Consider the following 26,794-nt stretch of genomic DNA (forward strand, 5'->3'; position numbering starts at 1 on the left):
AAAAAAAGTATAAAATGTTATCCACTTGATTTTAAGCTCTTTCTACTTATAAACTTCAAGTGGAAGAACTACAAAAGGATTATGGAAATTTGTAGGATTTTAGGTGATTAAAAACATACACACATGTTTTGGCTTTTTAATAAAAACGAACCATACTGTGTATGATTACACAGTAGACATTTGTTCTGAAAAAAAATGGTTAATTAATCAAGTTGCAGAAAAGGGTGACTGCTTTAGATCTCGCTCTATGTAGATCTGATGGGTATGTGTAGATCATCCGTCAGATGTGTCCAGGATTTTCACAGGAAGAGAACATTTAAAAATCTGTTGGATAGTGTATCTGTGGATACCCAAAACATGTTAGCATATTAGGCACAATTTATGACCTGGGATCCCATTTCATCATGTACACAAATTACTACAGGGACCTTCTGAATTTCAGAGACTTAGGGTAGCCCAAGAATGAGGGCAACTGCCAGTAGGACAGTGCTTAAATACATCTGTATGGTGTTCAACTGAAGTTTAGATAATTGAATGAGTTTGACAAAGCTTTTGCAAACATTTTTTCTCTTAAAAGGAAGATATGCCATTTTTTTGTAAAGATACCTGGAGCTTTTTATCCTTGGGGATTTGCTGTCATTTTAAAAAGATAATGGAGATTCTATTTTTGCTTGGTTTCAATTGTTTTACTATAGCCATGAAAAAAAGAAAAAGAAAAAGAAACTATTTAGTGAAGCTTCAAACTTCTAAGTGAAAATAACTTACTAGGGCGATTTTTGGGGGGACGTGTTGTGGGGGACACTTGACCCCTGCCTGTTAAAATGATAAGGGAAGTTTCCTCCTGACTTCAAACGGTGGGTTCCTTAAGGTGGATTGTTAAGGTTAGCACTCCACTGCATGACAGATAAAGATTAGAAATGCTATATTTTCTAGTAAATCATCTCTTCTGATTTTGTTACACAAGTTACATATGGCCTATGATACATTGGTATAAAATTCTGAATTATAATCAATTACCTTAATTTTTTCTACTTTAGTTTTTACCATCTCAATCTTATCTTCTATTCAGAAGATGTGTGCTTACATAGTAGAGAAGCATATAGCATAGTATTTTAAAGCAAAACTAAAACATCCTTGTTGTGTTTACTTAATCGCTAAATGTCTGCCGAAGACAAGAAAACAGGTTTGCTTGGAGCTGAATAAGCATATGTGTAACCATCCTGAGAATGTATTGATTTTCATCAATTTTAATTTTTATTTTACAGAAAACCAAGTTTAGAGACCAAATCATATTAGCTGGATATTGTAAAGAATCTTTTAAAATATTGCTTGGACTCTGCAGCTCAAGTGTGTTTCTGATATATTTTTAAACATTACTGTCACTAATATTGAATTTTCTTAATAAGAAATTATTTTTCTTTTTTTTATAGACTGGAAGGAAGGAAAAAGGAGATCCTCTAAACATAGCGATTGATAAAATGACTAAGAAAACAAGAGATCTAAGAAGACAGGTACTGTATTTATTTATTCATTCCTTTGTTCATTTGTTTGTTTGTTTTAAATGCATAGTATTTAGAGGTACTTTCCAAGAAGGTTGTTTTTCCAGGCTGCCTTTTTAGAGTTGACTTCAGGTTGCTATTCTTTATAATGTCTACAAATACACAGAAGCATTTAATCAAAAATGTAGTCTGCTGAGCAGACAGAAGTGACAGCTGCAAGGGGTGTGATGATGAAAATCACCTCTGAGCAGGTAGCCTGTTCACTGCCCAGACCCAATCTTCCCAGGTAGAAAGAGACCTGATGAATTCACTACAGTCTGCATTTGGTTTTCAGTTTTTTTCAGATCCAGATTTGCAAAGAACTAGTCTCTCATTTCTGCTTTTTCATACTTAAACTTAAAGGCATTCAATGAATAAACATGAAGGCTAATAGTTAATGAGAAATACAACTCTTAATCTGATGGACTAATTAAGGTCCCTGACCCAGTGCGTTCCCTTGGGGACATAAATCTACGTCAGATGGTTGTTTGGGAAGCAGGGAACCATAGCAAGGAATGTCAGTTGGATGATTTAAACAGTTAATGGAATCATTAGTGTGATGGGTCTTTTTTTTTTTTTTTGTATGGGGGATCTCTGACCAGGGTTTCTTTCATCTTAAAAGTGTTATATGAATACTGGTATATTTTGTCCCTTACCCCTTACAATATGTTTCCATGATGAGCTTCACTTTTTTTGATAGTGCTCTTTGTTTAGAAGATATAATACTATCCATTGTTATCATAAAATTCCCTTCCTGATTTCTGCCTGAGAGGCATCCTATCTCCTACTGGTAGCTTTTGCATATATCCATCTCATTCATTAAGTGCTGATTGTGTTAGTGGTCTGGAACTAAGCTCTGCCCTCCAGCAGCACCTGGTGTACTTGCTGCAACTGGAAAGGCTGCATGGGCAGGGCTGAATCTAACACTTGCTCCTGCCCTATGTCAAGTACAGACCAGATTAGTAATGCGCCTGGGCAAGAATGGCCAAGGAATATTTGAGAAATGGATGCAATGGGAGGAAGATACCAGTTCTTATTACTTCTGGGTAGCTTCTGGGCTTTCTGGGTTATCACACACTTGAAATAATGCCCTCTAGAAGATATCAAAATTAGTTCTGGGATAAGAAGAGTTCAGTTTGACAAGCCTTCTTGGGAAACGCATTTCTTTCTTAGTTTACCTTGAAGTAAGGGAGAATAAAAGATTGTGTTTTTAGGCATTTGTAAATAACGTCAAATGGACATATGGCCAGGTCTGCCTCTCCTTGTCCCCCTAGACCATTTCTCCATAAAAATTCCCCATCTGATATGAAATGATATGGATAGTAGGAATCAGAACTGTGGTTAATAGAAAACACTAGATTAGGTGTGTGAAGACCAGAGCTTTACTTCTAATTCTGCCACTAAACTGGTTGTGCAGCTGAGGATCCTTCATTACTTGGTCTCCTTTTCTTATTTATAAAAGTAGGGAGCCAAACTAGATCAGCAAGGTATCTCTGAGCTGTATAAAATTGAATGAGTCCAAAGGAAATCCTCACTTATCATTTATGCCAGAGGTCCTAATGCCTGGTACTCACGAATTTTACAAGCACTGGGAGGACATCGAGCAGCTTCTCTAGAGCTTGCCTTTGGCTTAATTGTCAACCACACAACATTATGAACTGAGTCTTTTTACCTCTCTAATCTCATGGTCTTAGTAGGGACCCCTCTTTTACATTCAGGATCCAGCACACTCAGCTTCCTGCACTAATAGACCTATCATTGAAAATTATTGTCTTATTGGGAAAGAATGGATAAAGTAATTTTTACTCTGGTGTTATGATACTCAGAAAAGGGTTAACTCGTTTTACTCGAGGATTGGTGAAATTTGATGGTTGAAGTCATGAAATAATTTTAAATGCTTGAGTGACACACTCCTGGGAAAGCTTCTTGTAGGATGGTAGTGGAAGGAGTATGCCATCACCTGAAATCATTCCATGCATAAGGTATTGTTTTTCTGCCTACCTTTCCCAAAGATTGAGAGGAATAAGGGTAAAAAGAGAATTGTTTTATGATATTAAGATGTAACCATGATGGTATAATTTCACATCACATCCCTGAATTTGTTCAGATATCTTTTTTTCCCCCAATCTGCTTTTCTAGAATAGGGATGGTTCCCATCTGTCATTTTCATTCTTATCCATATGTCGGAATATTTTTGTCTTTCTTCCCATTTCTTCTGTTTCTCCATGTACACCTGTAGTGGTACAAAAGCTTCTCTGATCTAAGTGTACAGAAGCTACCTTGCACTTAAGCAGATTGAACATTCAAGGCTCAGATCAATCTTCAGCTTAGCTTTGGGTAGCCAGTTAATTGGATAAACAAGGTTTTACCTGAGTGGGTAATAGCAACTGTGTAGTGATGCTACTGGTTTAAATGAATGTTTCCTTGTTGCAGAAAGACTTTCTGGTTTTTCAATCACAGATAGCCTTTGTTAAAACAGAGCCCAAATGAGAACACTCAGTTTTCCATTTCTACTTTCCTGTACTCATATATTCCTTTATACAACATTTAAAGTAATCAAATCACTGGGGTGGGGGGAGCTGGAATCAAAGAAAAAAATCCCTGGTGGCTTTCATAAGTTCCCATTCTTTTCATTTCCTGCCTCTTTCTCATAGCCCTGAAGTTGGGCAGAGCCATTCAAAGGGTGGCCCTAGAGTCCTGCAAAGTTCTAGTCACCAACTTTAAAAGAATGAAAGTCAATATGATCATGATCTTAGACATCCCTGATGAAAAAAAGTGGACCAGGAGACACTAAAAAAAAAAAAAATCAAGAGTAATTGAGTAAAAACAATATCTATTTAAGTAGCATTTTTAAGTAAGTAGAATCCCTTTCTACAGGCAGTGTATCCCCATGGATGGCGGGGGAGGGGCCCTAAATAGTAAAAAGGTCACAGGAACCCAAGGGTGTTATTCAAAACTGATTGGCATGGATCCATCTTGCCAATTAAACCCATGAGAGTGGTTGGTGGTAGAGCAGAATCCTCCTAGGAGTACTTTTTTTTTTTGAATTAAAATGGATTTAGGGGGATATAACTGCCAGCTTTAAGGATTATGTTTTAATTTTAGAGCTGTGGGCACAATGTGCCCCATGTCCGAGCTATTGTCACTGCTGTGATTCTAGAATCAGACCATTATAAAAATAAAAGTTTTTGGCTGACTCCCCTACCTGGGGATCTGGTAGCCCACATGGTCTATTCGTCCCTTAGAGAGGACCCAGTCGGTTTCTGCCAGCTGTTCCCCGTTGTCCTCCTTCTATGTGCCACCTGTGGACTGTTCTAGGCACAGTGACCTAATTTGCCCTAAACTTACAGAGATGCTGGCTTATCTTGGGTATTATTTTGGTACTTTTATGGGTCTTTTTTCCAAATTGATAAGCAAATCAAGACCCATATATTTTCCTAAGAAAAGGTAATTAATGCTAATTATAACATGTTAGGGTGTTGCTAAACTTAGCAACTTTCTCATTACCCTACCCAATAAAGGGCCTAATTTTTATCCCTTCAACCCTAATAGTCATCACACTAATTCCAACAATGAGATTTAATAAGTGTCAACTTGATAAAATGTCAATTTTGCTATTATGATCAAAGTATTTTCAACAGAGAACAACAACAAAAACCATGTATAGAAGGCTTTTACATTGGGATAAGTGCTTAATAGACTTCACTATATAACAAATGATTAAAAACAAATAAGCAAAACATGTCAATAGATGGTATGCTTAAAGGTCTATTTATCAAGACCATGACTCCAGATAGGACTATAAAAAAATCTTCAAAGATTAATAAGACATAATTATAGCTGAAGAGCTTTTGCAGCTGCCCCCCTTTGTGAGCCAGTTCCTTACGTAAGAACAATAGCCAAAGGTAGGTCTTCATCAGCCAGCACTTGTAAAATCACTGCCTGCGAAATGTAAGCCAAATTATAGCTGGCCTGTATTGAGTCCTTATAATGTGCTGGGTACTGTGCTAAGTTCTCTCTGTGAATGGACCACATTTAATCCTCACAACAGCCCTGGGACATAGAAAGTATTGTCAGCATGATCATTTTATCCCAATGAGGAGATGAGGATATGAAATAAAGTAATGCACCCATGACCACATAGAGTGTGGATGTGTTGAGGTCCCAGCCCGGCAGTCTAGCTGTAGGGACTTTGCTCACAACCTTCCCTCTCCTCCCTCTTCACAGATCTGATATGTACAGTTGGGCCACCCATATACTAATCTACGCTGGAAGATCACTTAGGGTGCTCTGTGGTTTTCGACAGTACCCTTACTGCTTCAGGGTTTTGGATGGGTGACAGGTACACACTGCAGACAGGACAAAAAAATCTGTGGTGAAAAATATGGTGCTTGTTTGTTATAATATATCATCTCTCAGTTCTCTAGCTGTTTTGGTTCATTGTGTCCTCTTTTTAAAAAGTGCTATTATGTTTATGTAGCTATCTTCTCAAAGCATGAATTATAGTCTTTCCAAAACATTTACAGAAAAAAAGGAATTTTGAGGCTTTAGTTCCTTTCCTCGCATCTGCTCATGATGGGGCCAATTATTTTTAGATTCATTGTAAAAAAAACATTTTCAAATAATTTATCTCTGGACTTTGTCCTCATAAAAACATAAGGCTATCTATATGGCTACAAAAAATTGTATAATAAAATATTTTTTCATCCAAATGTTAAGGTTTGTTTTCTTCACACTGAAAACCTATGTCAGAGCTAATCATCCCTGGACCATGGTCTCTAGGTCAGAATGTCATGCTGTATTGGAAGTATGGAGATCAGAGAGTGATCACATAACAACTAGGATTTGAAACAGAACATCAGTGACTCAGAGGAAGCTGAAGAAAAATAGCATTGGAAACACCAAAGATCAGAATCAACAAGGCTGGGACGAAAAGGGTCAAGGTAGAGGACTCAAGGGCACTGGAAAGGCCATCCCTTGGATATGCCCCTTGATCACAGGTCATATATTCAGGCTACCTCCACTTTAGGAAAATCCTGGTACCATACCCCTGATTGTCAGACTACCACATACTCATTTATCTCTTGGAAAACAGCAAGCCAAGTTCGAGGCACATGATTTCATCAGCTGGAACAGTTCTTAAAACATCACTATAGGCAAGCTCTCCCCTTGTGAAGACACTATTAAAGCCTTGAAGTGGTTTAATTTATTCTGCTAAGCCAGCATATGGTTGATCATTCACACATGAACACAAGCTTGTGGAGGACACCAGGCTTGACCTCTCCCTCCCTAGCAAGTTGAGATTTTGGAAAGAGTTCAGTAACTTGATCAATATTGATTAATCAAATAACACACTATTCTGGGCAGAAGAATCTATAACATATGTATGAATAGAAAAATGCTCGATTAAGTGGCAACTTCAGCTACTGATTCTGCTAGTTTCTGCAGGCTCCAGAAGTCAAAGACAGATAGGAAGGAGGAAGGATAAATAGCAATGATGGAGTCTTAAATCACATGCAAGAGAATGTCTGCATTTGGTTCTATCTCTGACACCTTCTGTTTCAGGCCATTAAGAATCTTGATCCTGACAATGGACGATCCTAGGATTATAAGATTAAAAAAAATTCCCATATTTTCCAGGATTAGATGTTCAATGATAATGATTTTAAATAACAAGTTGTTGTTTTTTTTTTTTAAGTATTCCCTTTATGCTTACCAGAACATTCATTTTAGACAGGACAGTCATCCTGCTTAAGTGAGGTTGGCTCGTATTCATTTTTCAAAGCCACGCTGAGGCAATTTCATACCCAAAACTGTCACTGGAGATAATTTTAAAATGTGTCAGAGTTTGCCACTATGAATTAAGGTGTTTCTAGAGCTGATGACAACAGCTAACCTCCTTGACTCTGACTGAGCCTACTCAGTGGATCCTTGTAGCCACAAATGTATCTGTTCCATTTGACCCCGCCCATGCTGAGCCTGAAGCCTTTTACTGCCTGAAAAGGCTTCAGGAATCAGTTTCCCCAGGGGAAGTTGCCACCAGGACAGCTGATATTTCTTTATCTCCCTATTTCCTAGGGAGACTGGATGCATCTGAAATTTAGAAAGTGAATCTTCTTATAGATTATTGCTCTAAGATCACATCATTTTGTGCCTTTCTGACTCCTTAGACGTCACTGATGATGGCTGAGGAAATTCAACAATGCTCTTTGCTTGGGTAGAATGTTGTGAAGAAGGTGATGTTGGTTATAATATCCACCTATTTACTTTATATGCCCTTTACTAATCTTACTTAGTCTTCCTTCCTGGCTGAATGAATTTCCAGGATAACTTAAAAAAAATATTTTATTTATTTTCAGTGGCTGGGAATCAAACCAGTGAACCTTTTGGATTGGTTTACAGGCCAGCACTCAATCCACTGAACTACACCAGCCAGGGTTCTGGGATAATTTAAAGCCAAACTCTTATCTCACACCCACTTTACTCAATTGTGTCCTTTCCACTGTGATTAACCTTCTAAGAAGATTACAGTCCCATGCAACTCCTCCCATTTTCATTCTTTACACCCTGTAAGCCATTCAGTCTAGTTGATTCAACCCCCTAAATGCATTTCAAGTCCCTTTCTTCTTACCCACTCCCATTGGTACTGTTTAATTCCTTTTTACAAAATGTTGGTCACAGTCTCATAACCAGTTCCTGCCCGCCGCCTCCCTGCCTTCATCGCACTGTGGCTCCAGCAGTCCATTAGTCACTATTCACACATCCTTTGTGCCTTTGCACTTGCTGTTGCTTCTACTTGGAACACCCTTCCCCTAACGCCCCCATACTTTTTTTTCCTTTCAGAAAAATTTAAAATTTTTCCTACAAGGCTTAGCTTAAATGTCACCATATCATCAGAATTTTATCCAATTTCTGTAAATAGGTTTATCCAGTAGGCTCAGAAAACATGTTAAAATACTTTCATGATACTTTTTGCAGCGCATCTAAATTTTTAAGTTGTTTATGTGTTTTTGCTTAGACCCCTGTCCCATTTTTCTTTGTTCTTTAGGGTATATCCTAGTGGCCAAGTAAAGTAAACCCATACCACATAGATGCTGAAATAATGAAAAATATCCTGTATGTAGCTATCCTACCAAAAAATATTGTGATCCTCAACTTCCTGCCATTTTCAACTCTCATGTTCCTGGTTCCATTGTTGTCAGAACTAGATTTGTTAACTTAAACAGCCTATTTATACTTGGATCATAATGGCTATTTCTGATACAGAGGGAACTGATCAGATGATCACTGGGGAAGAGTAGGAAGGGGCTGTAGGAGGAGGTTGCCCAAGGCAATGGTAAACAGTCTAGGATGGAATTGGCTGAGAAGCTGAATGCCTCCAGGATGCAAGGGATTATGATCCAGAAGGTTTAAAACAAAAAGAGGGCAGACATTGACTCTCAGACTCTCTTCCTGGAGGATGTCTGGATGATTGATGATTGTGCTGCAGCTGCCTGCATTTCCCAATGGACAGTATTTTGGATGGGAGAAAACTCCAGGTGCAGCCTAGGATTGGGCTGGTCTGACAGAAAGTGGAAGGGTTATTCTTCTTTAGGTGTTCTAGAGGGGCCAAACCCTGAGGTGGAAGTCTGCCATTCTTCCAAAATTGCATAGCTTTTGCATCTTATGGTGTTTTCATTTGTAAACTAACCCTATAAAAATAAGCTCATTAGCCCTGGCTGGCGTGGCTCTGTGGATTGAGCGCCAGCCTGTGAACTAAAAGGTCACAGTTTTGAGTATTGGTCAGGGCCCATGCTTGGGTTGCAGACCAGGTCCCTAGATGGGGACATGTGAGGGGCAACATCTCTCATGCATTGATGTTTCTCTCACTCTCTTTCTTCCTCTCCCCCCCTCTTTCTAAAAACAAATAAGTAAAATCTTTTTAAAAAGAAAATAGAAACTAACAAGGTGAATGACAGAACTCAGGTGATATGGGTTTAAGTGATTAAACCTGTAACTAAAGAGAGAGTTTAGCCCTACCTGATGGGCTTATGTGAGTAATGCCTGTGGAAAGCTGTTATTCCAAAACTGTATAGCTGTTGAATAAAGACTCCTTTCCTTTATCACTAAACCTGTGCCTCCGGAATTTTGCCTGGAGGGTGGCAGTGGGCAGCAGGACCCCACTTGCTGCTCTGTTCAGTAACATTTCTATTTTAAGAGAGAGCTTCCATTCCTTAACCCAGAAGTTCCCTAAAGCTAGTCTGGCTTTAAAAATTCAGCTTAAGAACTTGCTGCAGTACAGACATATGGCTTTAACCTGGAATATTCTGATTTCATGTGCATATAATATGACCTTAAATTCTGTATCATAATAAGCTTCAAAAGAATTTGTGATGTGCTAGCAGATTGAATTCAACTGCCTTTGTTTCCAAAAGTGGGGACTTCAGACTTCATTGCTATATTTGGGGAATATATTTGAGAATCTGTGAAGATCTCTAGCTACTCTCCAATCCATTGGGCCTCTCCTAGACCTCATCGCTTTACAGATGAAACACGCATTTCAAGGGCAGGAGAATGTATGCTCCTCATGGGCCAAGATGAGAAATGGAGGTTCTGATTGCTCACTATGCCATATTGAAAGGCTGGCTTGGTAAGATTTATGCTTTCTGGGGCAGGGCACAGATGAGAGTGAGGTGAGTGAGGCACTGGCTTTGGGCACAACATTTTAGGGAGCACCAAAATACTCAGTAATCAAGATAAATAATATTTTCATGCAGTGTTTTAGAAAACCAAAATTAATCCACGAGAAAGTGATCAACATTGGAAATAAAGCCTGACTCACTAACAGGGCTGTGCTGAGCCAGCCATCATTGAAGCCTGAAGTGAAAGAAAAAAAAATAGTGATACTGATCCTGTCTTTATTTACAGTGTTGATTTTGTTTATGATGGGTGAATCTTTCCTGGTTTTGGCTCCACTGCAAGTGTTTACCACACCTGCTGTATGAGAAAGTTGGCCCCTGAAGTCTCAATGTCAGTTTGTTTTCTTTTTTACCCCCTACTTTAGTGACAAAAGGACTGACTTTTAAACTTTATGGGATGACACCTTGGATTCCAGATTTGAAGACCGATTTGTATTGTGGTGTCTCTTAGGTTGTCTTGCTCCAAATGTATTCCTTCTTGATGTTTATTGTAGTGATGTGGGTTTTTAATGCCAGTCTGAAGTGCTTCAGAGAAAATGGAGAGCATTTTAATACCACTGATTTACTCCTTCAGGTCTACAGTAATTTTCTTACTGCCTAATTATAAGGCTTGGTTTAATTTACTCTACACATAATGTTTACTGATGCACATATGGTGCCACATTTCAAGAAACTACCCACAGCAGATATTTTCGTCAGTCTGGAGCATGGAAAATTTTCTTCATTTACAGAAACACACACGCACACACACACACACACACACACACACACACACGGTGAGGAATCTAATTGTCTAGACAAAGAATGTCCTCCCATTGAGAGAAATATCATACACATCTTTAATTTCAGGAAGAAGGGTACAGTCCCATTAAATTCTTACGGTTCCATTTGTTTAAAGATTCTCAGTCACCTTAAAAATTGGGTGTTTGGGGGTAGGAGTTAGGGAAAAGGAGAGATAAGAAAGGAATGCAGTAATTTCTTCTGGGCTTATTTGTCAACTACCTTCAGAAAAGAAGATATAGATATCTTCTATAGCCTTGGATTCATAGGCTCTTAGATGTAGAAGGGACCTCTAAGGTCTTTTTCCAGGGCAAAAGTTCTTTAATTCAGCATTAAGCCGCAGATGCCAAAAGTTCTTTAAGACTCCCTCCATCAGCCTCTGTTTTAGAGATGGGAGCTTCACCCAGCAGCAGCTGGTACCATTATTGGACAATTTTAGTAGTTAGAAAATTGAGTTAAGATCAGTGATTTTGTAATTACCAACCATTGATGTTGGATTTATGCTGCAAAACTGCTGGTTTTATTTTTTCCCCTACTTTTCATAAGTTTAAGGCCCAGATAAGAGCTTCAGTAAAGAACTCTATTTCAAGTTTCAAAGACCTACAAATAGTGATACTATTGCATATGCATTGATGGTTTCACAATCACTTGGCCTGCCTTTCCATAGCTCTGAGTGCTATACATGGTTTGGCTTAGGAACTGAGCGGCCGATGTTCTCTTTTCATTGTGACAGCTGGAATAACCAGCTCTCTAGATCATCTGACCCATTGCTCCCATTTTTCCTGGGTCATGCATGAAGCTCAGAAAAGCAAAACTGCCCACTGACACTGTTTGACATTTGTTTAGTGTCCATTCTTTCCTTAACACTTACTTAATCATCCATTTTACAGAGGAGGCATGACTTCCAAAAACATTTTTTTTTTAACAGAGCAGAGTCTTGAAGTTCCAACAGTAGGATTAAATTTCTTACTGATACAGAGCTCAAAGTTCAAGATTCCTGAAGCCTGTCCTTTTAATGTCTGTATTTGTTAAACTTGATACACTTGGCTCTTAGTTTAGACCTATTATTAGCATTCTATTAATGGGAAGAACGTAAGATAAATTTAAATTAATAAGGAGTCTTGAGATTCTCAATAATAATCAAAATAATAGGCTTCTTGTTTAATATAATCACCATTTTCCCCCCTTAAACTCTTCATCTGTGTCCAGCCCCATGCAAGGCATTCAACCATGAATAAGATTTTGATAATTATTTTTCTAATTAATCATGGGGGAAAGAAGTAAAGGACTTTCATTTTAGCTGGGGCGGGATGGGGGGATAGCTGATTAAATGAAGATCCAAGACTCTGGCAGACCTGCCTGGTATATATTCAGTGAACAGCAGTTGAATGGATCATGCCCCAGGTTTCAGGATTAAAGAAGAACCATTCGCCTGAGGACTTTGGTGATGAGAGGGGATTTTCCATCTGATCAACCATAAGTGCAGGTCAGAAGTTTAGGTGATCAAGCAGTCCTAGCCACCTCCTCTTTCATTCCAGTTTCTCAGTTTTTCACAAGTACATCAATCCTGTTAACTGATAGGGGCAGGATATCTATATTTTTATTTGATTCCTTTATCTTTAGTGAGAATCTAGCTGCCTTAAATAGCTGCAGTCAATGTGGCAACTCTGTAAAAGGGAATGACTGAAATGCTGAAAAGTACCTTCAGTCAAGGCAGGCTGGGAGGTCCAGGCAATTGAACGTGGGAGAGAGGTTGCCGAGTTGCAGGGGCAGAAGGCAGTCAGAACTGATGAACCGAGCCTGACTGATCAGATTTCCCTCAGCCCCTCCTTTGAAATCTGTAGGCTTAGATCAAGGTGGCCCTGAGGCTGCATCCACAGATGCCATAATAACTATTTGAAAGGAGATCTCTTGTGATTGATCAACTAGTAATTTTGTCTGTATATTACCATAGCAACCAGCTTGCCTGTTGCTCTTCGGTCACATTCTCTGTGTGTTTGGCTAGTCTTTGGAAATACCCTCAAAAGTATTGTCAAATTAGAAGAAAATATCAGGAGTCCCGTCTGTGTCAGAGTGCCTCTCTCAAGTAGGCTGGGCAACCAAAGCAGATATCTTTCTAATCCACAGAATTTTTAGGGAAAGCCAACAACTTCTGCCCTTATATCCTCTTCATTTCTTGTCTCAAAGCTTCTGAAGAAAAAGAATTTATTACAGATGACTCGAATACTGTGTTTTGTAGTGGAGACAAAAGGAGAAAAAAATCAACTAGGTCAAAGAATACCAGCCATGCTGGCCAGTTGGGTGCTTTTCATGGCCATCTCTAGCATCCTCTGTTTCTTAAGCAGGTAGCCACTGGGTCCAGCAGCTGCACAGGGATAAGGAGGCAGTGAGTGAGTAGAGTTTGAAGGAGCCTTTCAGGAGGGGTACAACAGTGACGTGGACAGAGTGCAAGGGCTACAAGCCTACTAGTCACTGATGAATGAGTTAGAACAGGTGCCTGTAAACTACTTCCCATGTCCCCAGTCTGGCTCTCTGCTTATTTATGTAAATAACATTGTGTTGTCAGCTCTTGTGCTACAGTGGCAAAGCTCAGTGGTTGTGGCAGACACCAATTGACCATAAAGATTGAAATTCATACTACCTGTCCTTTTACTGGAAAAGCAGGCCATCATAGGCTCTAGAGGTAAATCTGCTTGAGATAAAATAAATATGGTGTAAGAGTCTAGATTCTCTGAAAAAGATGAAGGTATCTGAAAGCTGGCTCTGTCTCCTGCTTTTCCTTTAAATATCAATAATACTAATAATTTCATAGGATTTCTGCAAACTTAAAATTGAGAAGGATGGTTAGGTCTGTGAAATGAAGCCCCTCTAGGGAAAAATTCAGTGCTGCAGGAAATGCAATGCTGTGAGATAGTTAAATGCAGGAAGTGAAGACATATAGCATAGGGTAGCAGACTCTGGAGAGAAGTTAGCTCAGAGGTACACAGTTATCCATAACTGGAATAGAGCAGAGGAGCATGGTGAATGGTGTTCCATTCTAGAAAATGTGGAGGACTCTTTAATGAACCACAGGTGGTCAGAATATTCAGAGGTTCATTTATAAGTGACATCTGTACCAACGAATAAGTGCCATCATCCCTCTTCACTTATTCAATAGCATCTTACACCTTCAAGTTTCCCATCCTGCCCAGGTGAACTAAAGTGTTACTGATCTCATACCTGGAGTGGGATCTGGGGAGTTTTGGTTGGGGCCCTCCCAGGAACTCTTGTATTTACAATGGGGACTCTCCTGAGACCCACAGGACTTGGGCTGTAACGTGAAATGGCAGGGAATCTGGAGTATGGGGCCAGATGACTCTACCTGGTACAATTCCTACAACACTGTGGCAGGTGTGTAGTATTGACCTCAGCAGAAAGAAATACTGTGTCCAGCACAAATAGCACCCCTTCTTTTAATTACAAAATATTTAATTACAAAATCATAAATATATAATTCTGTAACATAACAATATCACATTCAAGCACACCATATGACATTTTAGGTGAAATGTTCAAATTAAAACTATAAAGTATTGCACCCATATTATTACCTTACCAACCACACTCAAGCAGGCTTAATTTCTGCTGGACCTTGCATATGGTTTGACAGTTGTTCTTTGTGTTTTCCTTCAAAGTCTCTAACCACATACTTTTTTATATGCTTCTGTTGGTAGCCTGATATCAAATTCATCCATCTAAAATGATTGTTTGCCTCAATTGCCACTGCTGTCATGTGAGGATCAAATCTTTTCTTTGAGCAGCATTTTATAAGTTTCCTAAGGGTTCTTGCTGAACCCTTTTATTTATTTGATGTAACTTTTTACTCTCTTACACTGGATTCAAGCAGCTTGTGCCCATTTAATGCCAGTTAATCAATGATAGATAGTAGATACTCAGTGAAATATTCAGTCATTTACCTGCACTTCCCCTTCTGTGGTAAACAAGAAGGGGAAGTTAATGCTGAGGGAGAGTAGTTGACTACATGTGAGAGTGAAGGATTGACAAAATGATGACCTTTGTCCAAATGGGATTTGTGAACTTGAACAGCCAGCTTCATAAACACATAGAACTATTTTAGAATTGGAAGACCCGACTTTGGGATATTCTGGGTACAACCAGTGACACACCCTCTCCTCATCTATACAATTAAGAAACGATGCTCACCCTGCAAACTTCATCTTTCACCCCCCACTGTGACACTGTAAGGAAGGTCAAATGAAATAATGTCTAGGAAAGTTCTCTGCGAGCTATAAAAATGAACATGCACAGGATTATTATTAAAAGCAATAAGCAGCCGGAAACTGAGTAGACTTTCCAAATACACAAAAGAAGCAGGCTTCTTTTCAGTGTGAGTTAAAGGATCTGAGCACTGCACCCTTTTGAAATCCCACATCTTCTGGGATAACCAACTGGGTATTTAAAAGTATGTCTGTCCTGATGGAGGGTGAGGAAATCCTGAGAAAACTTTTAAATGAGAAAATAAATCTTAAGCAATATGATGTGAAGAAAAGCTGACAAATATGGACTATTTTAGGGTATTCCTTAGGCCAACCTCCAACACATGTAGCTGAATTAACTCATGCTTGCCTCATTTATGAGACCAGTCAAGTGTATATGTGGTCACTGTAGCTTTATTAGTAATTGTGAGTTGAGGCAGTAGAGGAGTTTTCAGCAGTGGGAGTTGATGGCTTGTCCTGCTTTTCTTTGTATGCCTGGCCAAATCAGTGCTTGGTATACTAGGAGCTCCTCAACTGTTAGTAGAAAAATTAAATGAGTGAACAGCAATCATTGAGTATAAGCAGTGGGATAAGGTAAAAAAGAGATAAAGCATACTCTTCCTGTCTGTGAAAATCTTACTACTCTAATGAAATTCCTTCCTCCTTTGATCTAATTGCATCACCATACCCTATGATATTTTTTATACATTTATTCTCATTTCTCTTTTCTTGTCATAATATAGAAATATTCTTAAAACATCACAAACATCATGTGGTGTTTGTGTGGGTTTCTCTTTATGGATCCTTTTCCCCACCTTGAAATCAGAAAAAAAAAAGATTTTAAAATACATAGTTGAAGGCAATTAAGGGAGCATTATTAGTTTTTCAAGAATGGACATATAGAGCCAAGACTATATAATTGGGAAAGAATAATTTCCTCAAAACATAGTGTAAAGAAAACTGGACAATTATTGGCAAAAGAATAAAATTGGACTCCTATTTTATACCATATACAAAAATAAATTCAAAATGGATGAAGGAGTTGAATGTAAGAAAACTTTTAGAAGAAAACATAGGAGGTAAGCTCCTTGACATTGGTTTTGACAATGAGTTTTTGGATTTGACACCCAAAGCAAAGGCAACAAAAGCAAAAATAAATAGTGGGACTCATCAAACTAAAAAGCTTCTATACAGCAAAGGAAACCATTGACAGAATGAAAAGGCAACATATGGAATGGGAGAAAATATGTGCAAATTATATATCTGGTAAGAGGTTAATATCTAAAATACAGGGAGCTCATACAACTTAATAGAAAACAAGAAAAAAAATCCCATTTAAAAATGGGACAGAGTATCTGAACAGTCATTTGTTTTTTCAGAGGCATACAGATGTCCAAAAGGTATATGAAAAGGTATTCAACACTCACCATCAAGGCAATGCAAATCAAAACCACAATGAAATAATTGCCTTGCACCTGTTAGAATGGGTATCACTAATAATATGAGATAACAAATGTTGACAAGGATGTAGAGAAAAGAGAACCTTTGTGCATTTTTGGTGGAAATGTAAATTGGGGCTGCCACTAGGGAAAACAATATTCAGTTTCCTAAAAAAATTAAGACTAGAACTACCACATGATACAACAATCTCACTTTTGTGTATATATCCAGAGAAAATAAAATGAGGGTATTATAGAGATATGGGCATTTTTATGTTTATTGCAGCATTATTTACAACAGCAAAGAAATGGAAACAACATGTGTTCATCAATGGAAGAATGTATAAAGATGTGATATATATGTATATATACATATACACACATGCATGTATGTGTGTTATATGTGTGTATAGATTTGTTAAAATATGACTCAACCATTATATATATCATGTGTGTGTCTGTATATACACACACATTATATATCTCTGTGTATATATATGTGTGTGTATATATATAATGTGTATACACACACATATTTAAAATATGACTCAGCCATTACATATGGCTGAGTATATATACATATGTATATATACACATACACACAAACACATACACATAATCATATATTAAAATATGACTGAGCCATTGACAAGGAGGAAATCCTGCCATTTGTGACAACACAGATAAAACTCAAGGGCATTATGCTGTGTGTAATAAGCCAAAAACAGAGAAAAACAGATACTTCATGGTATCACTTAAACGTGGAATCTTAAAAAAAAAAGTTAAAGTCAGAGAAACAGTGGAAATATGGTTGCCAGGGGCTGGGGGTAGGCAAAATAGGGAAAGGTACAAAGGTATATATAATAGGAAAGTGTAAAGCTATAAGATAAATAAAGCCTGAGGATATGCACGGGCGGGCAAAATCAGTTTACAGTTTTAAGTAGGTGAAACAGAGTTTATTCTTATATTTTTATTTATTTGTTATTGTATTATTTATTGTATGTATTGTATTGAACAGCTGTAAACCTACTTCTGCCCATTCTTGTAGTGTAAAACATGGTGACCATAGTTTATAACACTGTATGTTGAGATAAAAGTTTGCTAAAAGAGTGGAACTTAAATGTTCTTATAAAAAAGAAGTAGGCGAAGAAGTAGGTGAGGTGATGGATGTTGAATTAACTAAATGAGAGGGAATTATTTTACAATGTATATCAATTCATTGCAATGTACACAGTAAATATCTTACAATTTTTGTCAGTTATACCTTAATAAAACTTAAATGTAAAAAGAAATGGACATCTACTTATTAAAAAGAGTCATAGTGATGCCCTTTCATTGGGAAGATGAAAATTGGACATGCAGCCTTCAGAGTCTCATCTAAGATTAAATAAACTTCTGTGGCTCTAGTTGGCCGGTGAAAACTGTTTTCTCGTACTGTCTTTTTCAGGGAACTGTTTCATATTTATCAAATGGCTGTGGATTTCTAGAGTTGTGCAAACCACTTTTGCCATATTTATTTGAAGTTGTCTCAATATACATCATATGCTCCTTATGTCTCACCACATAGATGCCTCACAGACATTTTGATCACTTTTGAAACTGTTTATTTTTCTCCTTGATTTTGTGAGTTAAACACTATCATTTCATTGCTCTGCCCTCCCAGGAAATAAATGAATTGTTAGAATAGGTTATGATCCATTGACTATATTCCTTTTGGTTTGCTGAAGAAAATGTAGCTTTACATTGATGAATAGCCTTAATTGGGTAAGATAGACTGGTAGTGCTGAGCTAATACCTTTAAATGTCTTGTCTTACAAAATTAATATTCCCTTGTCACACATACGTTTAAGTAGTTGGAAGAAAGCCTGTGTTCCTGACTCCTGTCAGACTTAACGAATGATTTTGTCAAGTCACTCCTTTTTGCCCTAGTTGATTGATAGCTAAATTTTGATTTTCTAGCTTATGTAAAAAGTGTTAACTATGCCTTTTAGCTTGTAGGCAAGGTCATTTAAAACATTCTAATAGTCAGTTTACAGAGAAATTACATTTCCTGTTTACTGGAGGGGGTCACAAAATGTGCCCCTATTCATCAGGGACACAAATCACTGGACTTATGAGCTAATGAAGGCAGTATTTATGAGTCCCTGCACTTTCTGGATAATATACCAAGTTCAAGGTGTCCCTGGTCCTGACTGCTGAGGACTCTTATTCCCACTTTTGGATGTACCCATACTTATGTAATAAGTAGATATATTTGGATGACTATGGTTTGTTCTTAAAACTTTTAAGAATGAGAATAATAGATTGTCACAGTACTAACCTTCATCCATCAAGGGTGTCCAACCTTTAGGCATCTCTGTGCCATACTGGAAGAAGAGTTGTCTTGGGCCACACATTAAATATATGGCAATACATAATCACACACACACACAAAATCTCATAATATTTTAAGTAAATTTAAGATTTCGTACTGGGCTTCTTTCATAGCCATCCTGTGCTGCATGTGGCCCACGGGATGCAGGTTGGACACCCCTGAAAGATCTCTCTATAACCCCGGCTGGTGTGGCTCAGTGGATTAAGCACTGGCCTGAAGACAGGTTGCTGGTTCGATTCCCAGTCAGGGCACATGCCTGGATTGCATGCCAGGTCCCCAGTGGGGGGCATGAGAGAGGCAACCACACACTGATGTTTTTCTCCCTCTCTTTCTCCCTCCCTTCCCCTCTCTAAAGTAAGTAAGTAAGTAAATAAATAAATAAATAAATAAATCTATTAAAATAAAAAATCTCTCTATAATAAGGCAGATCCCACTAATAAGTAGACCCTGCTTACCTCTGCTACCACCTAGCTTACAGATTTTCACATGTATGGTAATTACATTTGCAAAGTATGGAAAATGAATCCATCATTTCTGGAATAAGTCTCACTTCTCTTGGCTTGAGCCTTCTTTGAAAAATCCCACAATTTACTATTTAAAACATTTTGACCAATAAGCTATAATAAGATGCTTACATAAGAACAAGTATAACCCATCAATGTGTTTTCACAGTACACATACTTTCAACCATGAATCCTTCATGTTTTTTAACAGAGTCTGAAAGCCCAAGGAAGTCAGAATCTCCTCATAGTGAGTAACCAGTGGGTCACTTTTGGCTCCTGGCATTGGGATTCATTTAAGACTTCTACTTCCAGTGTGACCACTGACTTTCCCTTGTGTCTATCTGCCACTGAGTCTGTTTTTCCATTCTTTCAACATTTTTTTTTAATTTTTGCTGTATTATGTCAAGGGAGGCTTCCAGAATTCTTTGTGCACTTCACTCATTATGCAAGAAGCTGAATCATGTATGTTCCTGGAATTTTGCACACCACTATCATACATACTGTTGGTCAATAATGTATGCCAAGCTGGCACAATATAGATGTATGAGAGGTTGTGTTGTGGTAGATTTTTTAGAGCATGAACTCTGGGCCCAGACAACCTGGATTCTAATCTTGCTACTGTCATGTATTAGCCATGTGAATATGGGCAAGTGACTTACTTCCATTGCCTCAATTTCATCACCTATGAAATGGAGAAAATAGTAACTGGCTTTTTTGAGAAAAATAAATGAGTTATTCTAACTGTTTAGGACAGTGCCTGACACAAAATAAGCATTAAATGAAGTTTGTTAATATGGAACATTTTGATAATTTCCCCCAATCCTTTCCTGCCTTCCTTCTCATCCTCTGTCCTTCTTGCTCAACTGCCACACTCAGCTTCTGCCTTCTGAATACATCCTCAATCCCACCAACCTCTCTTTGGTTTCTTTATACTGCATCCAGCAACTGTGGGCTTCATGTTCTGCTAATATTTTTTTTTTACCAGAATGAAAATGAGCTGCTATACCTACTGGATGGAAGCCATCTGGGGATCCACAATAATCCCAGTTCTCCCTTGAATCCTAAGGCAGTATTTCATGGTCTCTTCCCATGAAAGAAATTGTCCTTGCCTATTGTGGGTAAAAAAGAGAACTTTGAGGTATTCCTCTATATGCTGAGGCAGAAAATGCAACCAGGGGAAGGAACCAAGCACTGTCACTATTCTTCAGGATGATCCCCAATCAACCTTTCCCTGTCCTAATCCCCACGACTTGTATCTTCAGTAAAATTTTTTAACTAAAAATTTGTTAAACCTAACAGATAAGAAATTGCCACTGTGATATTTTTAAGCATGGCCCATGGCTGTATAATGAAATACATAATATAGACTACTGTCAATCCAAGGCTCTTGGCCCATAAAATGTATTGGAATGATGAAAAACTAGCCACTGATTGATCAAAATGTCTCTCCAAAAATATGACTTAGTGACCACAAAAACTTATTCTAGCTAAAATATATGTTATCACTTACCCATTGTCATAAGTGCATCTATTAATATCCATAATAAGTAACATGTCTGTGGCATACAATAATAACATTTGCTCACTCACCAGTTGGGGCGGTCACCTTGGTCAGGACCTCTCCTGTGTCTGGGCTCAGTTGCTCTTGACAGACCCAGTATGGCCTTGATAGGGATGACTGAGGTGGCTCAGTTCTGTTCAAGATGTTTCCCCCCACGTCTTCCTGGGACAAATAGTCTAACTTGGGCATGTTCTTATCATGGGAATGGCAGAGAACAAGGCCAAGTAAGCCCAAAGGTAAATGGGATTTTAATACCCCTGCATGCATTATGGCTATGAACATCCATCGGTCCTGTGCATCCTGTGGGGGTAGGCATTACAGAGTTTCACAGCAATGGGAATGAATATGAAGAGAGATGAAGGATGGGGTCATAAAGACAAATATAAATATGCATACCACTATTATCTAAGTTTGCCTCAGTGCTTCTTATCCATCAGCAAAACATGTATCTCATTTTTATCCTGTCAGCACTCCTAGAGGAAAAATTTAGAGGTCAAGGACTGTTTGGCTAAACTATGATGTGTTAGTTACTGGGGTTAAGTGCATAGGTGTTACTGATTGCAGCTCTGTTTTTAACTGACCTAGTAGAACCTGAATTTAAAGTGTGGGGGTGGGGGGCCTAAATTTAAGATGGGGGCATGGAGAAAACCATGACGCCTTATGAATTATTCTTTTTTGTTGTTGTTTTTAGGAGTAATTGCTTCCAGGGAAAGAAGCTATTATCTCAATTAAAATGATTTTGCTTCATTCAAGATAGTCAGTCCCATCAGGATAATGAATAGAATGAGCAAATAAAAAAATAAAGCAAAAAGAGTGATTAAAAGTGCTCTTCCACAAGCTTCATGCATATCATCCTGCTTCCCCTGCCATCTGCCCCCACACTCAGCCCAAACAGTGAACTGTGTTGTCATTAGCAGTGGACTGTGTACGTGACGGCACCTTAGCTTATTCAAATGGCATTGGGTGGATTACTGCACTGGCTGAATACCTTAATTGACCTTCAGCCTGGCCAAAATTTGTAAGACTTAATGAGGCTCAATTCTTGTCAAGCCTCCAAGGCTGGATGATTTCTGGCCAAGAAACTAACTTTGTTGCTTTAATTTGTTTTGTTATTTTAAATAATTACAACTCAAAGCTTAAGGAAATATGGTAAAATATGTCTGTAATCATGAAGAGCCTGGAGAAGACACATCCTTGGAAAGATTTGGGGGTTCAAAGTTTTGAGCCCATTTAAAGTCACCCTCTATCCTAAATTTCACCTTGGCTGATATTATTTAACATCCTTGTCATGAAGAATTTACTATTGTTATTCTTAACAGGCTTCTCTGAACATCTGTCTAAATGACAAGACAGACGTTAAATGGTCAGACATTTGTTAAATATCATCAACACAGCCTAGGCTTCGGTGTTAACTTACATTTCTGGGAGTCAAGATGGCACTGGAGTGCTTACACACATGGAGCCAATTTTGCGTAAAAACTGGTACAAAGAAACTTAAATTGCAGGGAAGTTTCAGCAGAGAAAGAAAGCTTTTATCATGTAGGAGAAATAGGATTGATTAGTAGTAGGTACCTGGGGCACTGTGCTGAGAATTATAAAATAATATTTGAACTTCCAGTCAAGATGGTGACATAGGTAAACACAGCTCACCTCCATGCACAACTACATCAAAATTGCAACTGAACTATGGAACAACCATCACTCAGAACCATTAGAAATCAAGGTGGATCAAAGTCTGAGAACTACAGAATTGAAGAAACCACATCTTTCCAAAATGGTAGAATGGGCTGGTCCCACATCCCAGTGTGGTAGACAAAAATTCATGAGGCATATCTGGGGAGTGACGAGTTTCTGCCCCATACCAGGCCCCCTGGTCCAGGGTTCCAGTGCCAGGAAGATATGTCCCCATCACTTCTGGCTGCAAAAACCAGCAAGGATTGAGTCAACAGAAGAAACTTCTGGAATCCTAAGCAGTTCCTCTTAAGGAACCCACACATGGACTTACTTGGACTCACTCCCTTTGAGCTCCAGCACTGGGATAGCAGCTTGAAAGGTATCAGTGGCATACAGAGAGGAATGAAAGTGTCTGGCATGGCAAGAGTTGGAGGACAAATTTCTTCCAGACAGAAAGATGGGAAGAAGCCATTATCCCTTTTCTGAACCCTCTCCCCACAGAGCCACAGAGCTGGTAGGTAGGTAGCCATATTTTAGATTCCATCAACCTGGCTAACACTGTTTGTCCCACCCTGGAGATCACCTGAGACTCTGTCTCACACAGTTTATGGGCATACCCAAGCTGTTAACAATGACTTTTCTGAATGAATGACTGATCTTGGCACATGCATGCTTCACAACTTCCTAAATCCTCTCAAATAAGCAACAGCTGGCCTCAGTGAATTTTTCAACCCCTGCACCTCTTCCTAAGTGTCCCCAGGCCTGGCAGTAGCAGCAGCCAGCCTAGATTCACAGCTTGGCTTCACCTGGCAATCTCCAAGCCCAGTGCAGGTAGCAGCCATCTCAGATTGCTTCATAGCTCATGCAAGGTGGCCCTTGGAAGAACATGGGTGGGTGCTGACCTTCACCTGCAACACCTGGGAAACCCCAAACCTTGTGCACCCACTGGACAGCTACAGACTATGTCAGAGCACCAGTACCCTGCTGTTGACAGCTGATCCTCCTTGGAGGGCAGAGGTTGGTGGTCAAGGATCACAATCAGTCCTTGCAGCTGACTGACCTGGATAAATCCCTCCAGTTAATCTGCCCACAGCAAACAAGGCCCAACTACAAAATGAGAGTGTACTCAGCTCCCATGGATGGCACATATCAAGTACCCAGCTTAGGGTGATAGGGGAGGCTATGCCACTGGACCCTACAGGACACCTACTATATTAGATCACACTACCAAGACAGGAAATCAAAGCACCCAAAAACAAACATAGAGAGGCTGCCAAAATGAGGAGACAAAGAAACATGGCCCAGATAAAAGAATAGATCAAAACTTCAGAAAAAGAGCTTAACAAAATGGAGATAAGCAACATATCAGGTGCAGAGTTCAAAACACTGGTTATGAGGATATCCAAGAAACTTAGTGTGAACATTAACAGTGTAAAAAAGATGCAGTCAGAAACAAAGCATACACTAATTGAAATAAAGAACAATTTATAGGAAAACAGCAGCAATGTGGATGAAACCAAGAATCAAATCAATGATTTGGAACATGAGGCACCAAAAAACAACCAATCAGGGCAACAAGAAGAAAAAATTATAATAAAAAAAGGATAGTATAAGCAGTCTGTGGGATAACTTCAAGCTATCCAATAGTTGTAACATAGGGGTGCCAGAAAGAAGAGAAAGATCAAGAAATGGAAAATCTTTTGCAAAAGATAATGAAAGAAAGGAAGTAGATATACAAGTCCAAGAAGCACAGAGAATCCCAAACCAGATGGATGCAAAGAGATCCACTCCAAGACACATAACTGAAATGCCAAAGGTTAAAGATAAAGAGAAAATCTTAAAAGCTGCAAGAGAAAGCAGATAGTTACCTATAGAGGAGTTCCCATAAGACTATCATCTGATTTCTCAAAAGAAACTTTGCAGGCTTGAAGGGACTGACAAGAAATATTAAGCCATGAAAATCAGGGACCTATAGCTGAGATTGCTCTACCCATCAAAGAAATAATTTAGAATCAAATGGTAGATAAAGAACTTCCCAAACAAGAAAAAACTAAAGGACTTCATCATCACCAAACCATTATTTTGTGAAATATTAAAAGGACTTATTTAAGAAAAAGAAGAAATCAGGTTTGATCTCCAAAATATATAAAGAACTCACATGACTCCATTCCAGGAAGACAAACAATCCAATTAAAAAATGAACAAAGGACTTGGACAGACACTTCCTCAAGGAAGACATACAGAGGGCCCAGAGACATGAGAAGATGCTCAGCATCACTGGTCATCAGAGAGATGCAAAAGAAAACTACAGTGAGATAACACTTCACACCAGTCAGAATCATCATCATTAATTAGTCAATAAACAGTAAGTGCTGGCAAGGTTGTGGAGAAAAGGGAAACCTAGTGCACTATTGGTGGAAAAGCAGACTGGTGCAACCACAATGGAAAACAGTATGGAGTTTCCTCAGAAAACTAAGAATGGAACTGCTTTTTGACCTGGCAATTGCCCTGCTGAGATTGCATCCTAAGAACCCTGAAACGCCAATCCAAAAGAACCTATGCGCCCCAATATTCATAGCAGCACAATTTATAATAGCCAAGTGCTGGAAGCAACCTAAGTGCCCATCAGTAAATGAGTGGATTGAAAAACTGTGGTACATTTACACAATAGAATACTATGCAGCAGAGAGAAAGAAGGAGCTCCTACCCTTTGCAATAGTATGGACAGAACTGGAAAGCATTATGCTAAGTGAAATAAACCAGGCAGTGAAAGACAAGTGTCATATGCTCTCTCCTATAAGTGAAACCTAATCAACAAAACAAACAAGCAAGCAAAATATAACCAGAGACATTGAAATAAATAACAAACTGACAGTAACCAGAGGGGAGGTGGGAGGGGATAACTGGGGGCAAAGGGGAAGGGTTTTCAGGAACATTTATAAAGGACACATGGACAAAACCTAGGAGGGGGTGGGATCAGTGGTGGGAGGAGAGGGATGGCTGGGGTGGGGGGAGGGGAATGGAGACAACTATACTTGAACAACAATAAAAAAATTAAAAAAATAAAAAAAATGTTGCAAAACAAAAGAAATATGATAAGACAATTGTCAATATTTGCACTCTCACATTTTAAAACATCAATAGATAGCATTTGACAAAAAGAAATTAAACCATGAGCAATAAAATGGCAATAAATACATATGTATCAACAACTGAACCTAGAAAACTAATAGAAACTAAACAAACAAGAAAAGCAGAGACAGAATCATGGATATAGAGAGCATTTTGATGGCTGCCAGGTAGGAGTGGGGTATGGAAGAATGGGTGAAGAGCTGAGGGGATAGGTAGTTACAGAATAGCCATGGGGATATAAAGTACAGTATAGGAAATGGTGTGGCCGAGAGTTGGGTTGCTCTGCTGTGCTCCAACACCTCCTAAAGATGCATCCTGACTTATCTCCACACTTGCACACTGAAGAATGCAACATCTTGATTAACTTACTTTAGGATTGTCACAAAAATCACAGCATTCTGAAATTTTTTGGTTATTAGCCAAAGAACTTATAGGGGAAGGGCCATCAAGGAACATGTATAAAGGACACATGGACAAAGCCAAAGGGGGTAGGTTTTTAGGGTGAGAGGTAGTGTTGTTGGGGCAGAGGGCATGGTGGGGTGAAAATGGAGACAACTGTACTTGGACAACAATAAAAAATAAATTAAAGAACTTATATGTATGACCCATGGGCATGAACAATGGTGTGGGGATTGCCTGAGAGAGTGGGGGATGCTGTGTGGAGGGGGTCAAAGGTAGAAAACTTGGGACTACTGAAATAGCATAATCAATAAAATATAATTAAAAAAACAATATTTGAGCTCATCATTAAAATGCTATGATTGATGAATCATGTCTGGTACAGGCACAGAAAGGCAATGTTGTAACATATTTGCTACTCCTGCCCTCGTCCAACTTTTCTGATCGTATTCCTTATAGG

At 38.7% G+C, this 26,794-nt stretch overlaps 1 protein-coding gene across 3 annotated transcripts in view; it reads left to right on the forward strand.

Annotated features, from left to right (window-relative positions):
* The window catches only part of CTNNA2 (catenin alpha 2), a 1,115,426-nt gene that overhangs the window by 834,910 nt on the left and 253,722 nt on the right, over positions 1-26,794 (forward strand). For all 3 annotated transcript variants that reach the window (XM_036028216.1, XM_036028217.1, XM_028515274.2), the window contains exon 8: positions 1,431-1,511. In XM_036028216.1, the coding sequence (XP_035884109.1) occupies positions 1,431-1,511 (81 nt within the window). The remainder of the gene's footprint in view (positions 1-1,430; positions 1,512-26,794) is intronic.

Source organism: Phyllostomus discolor, chromosome 6 (assembly GCF_004126475.2).
Source record: "Phyllostomus discolor isolate MPI-MPIP mPhyDis1 chromosome 6, mPhyDis1.pri.v3, whole genome shotgun sequence".
Classification (NCBI taxonomy): domain Eukaryota; kingdom Metazoa; phylum Chordata; class Mammalia; order Chiroptera; family Phyllostomidae; genus Phyllostomus; species Phyllostomus discolor.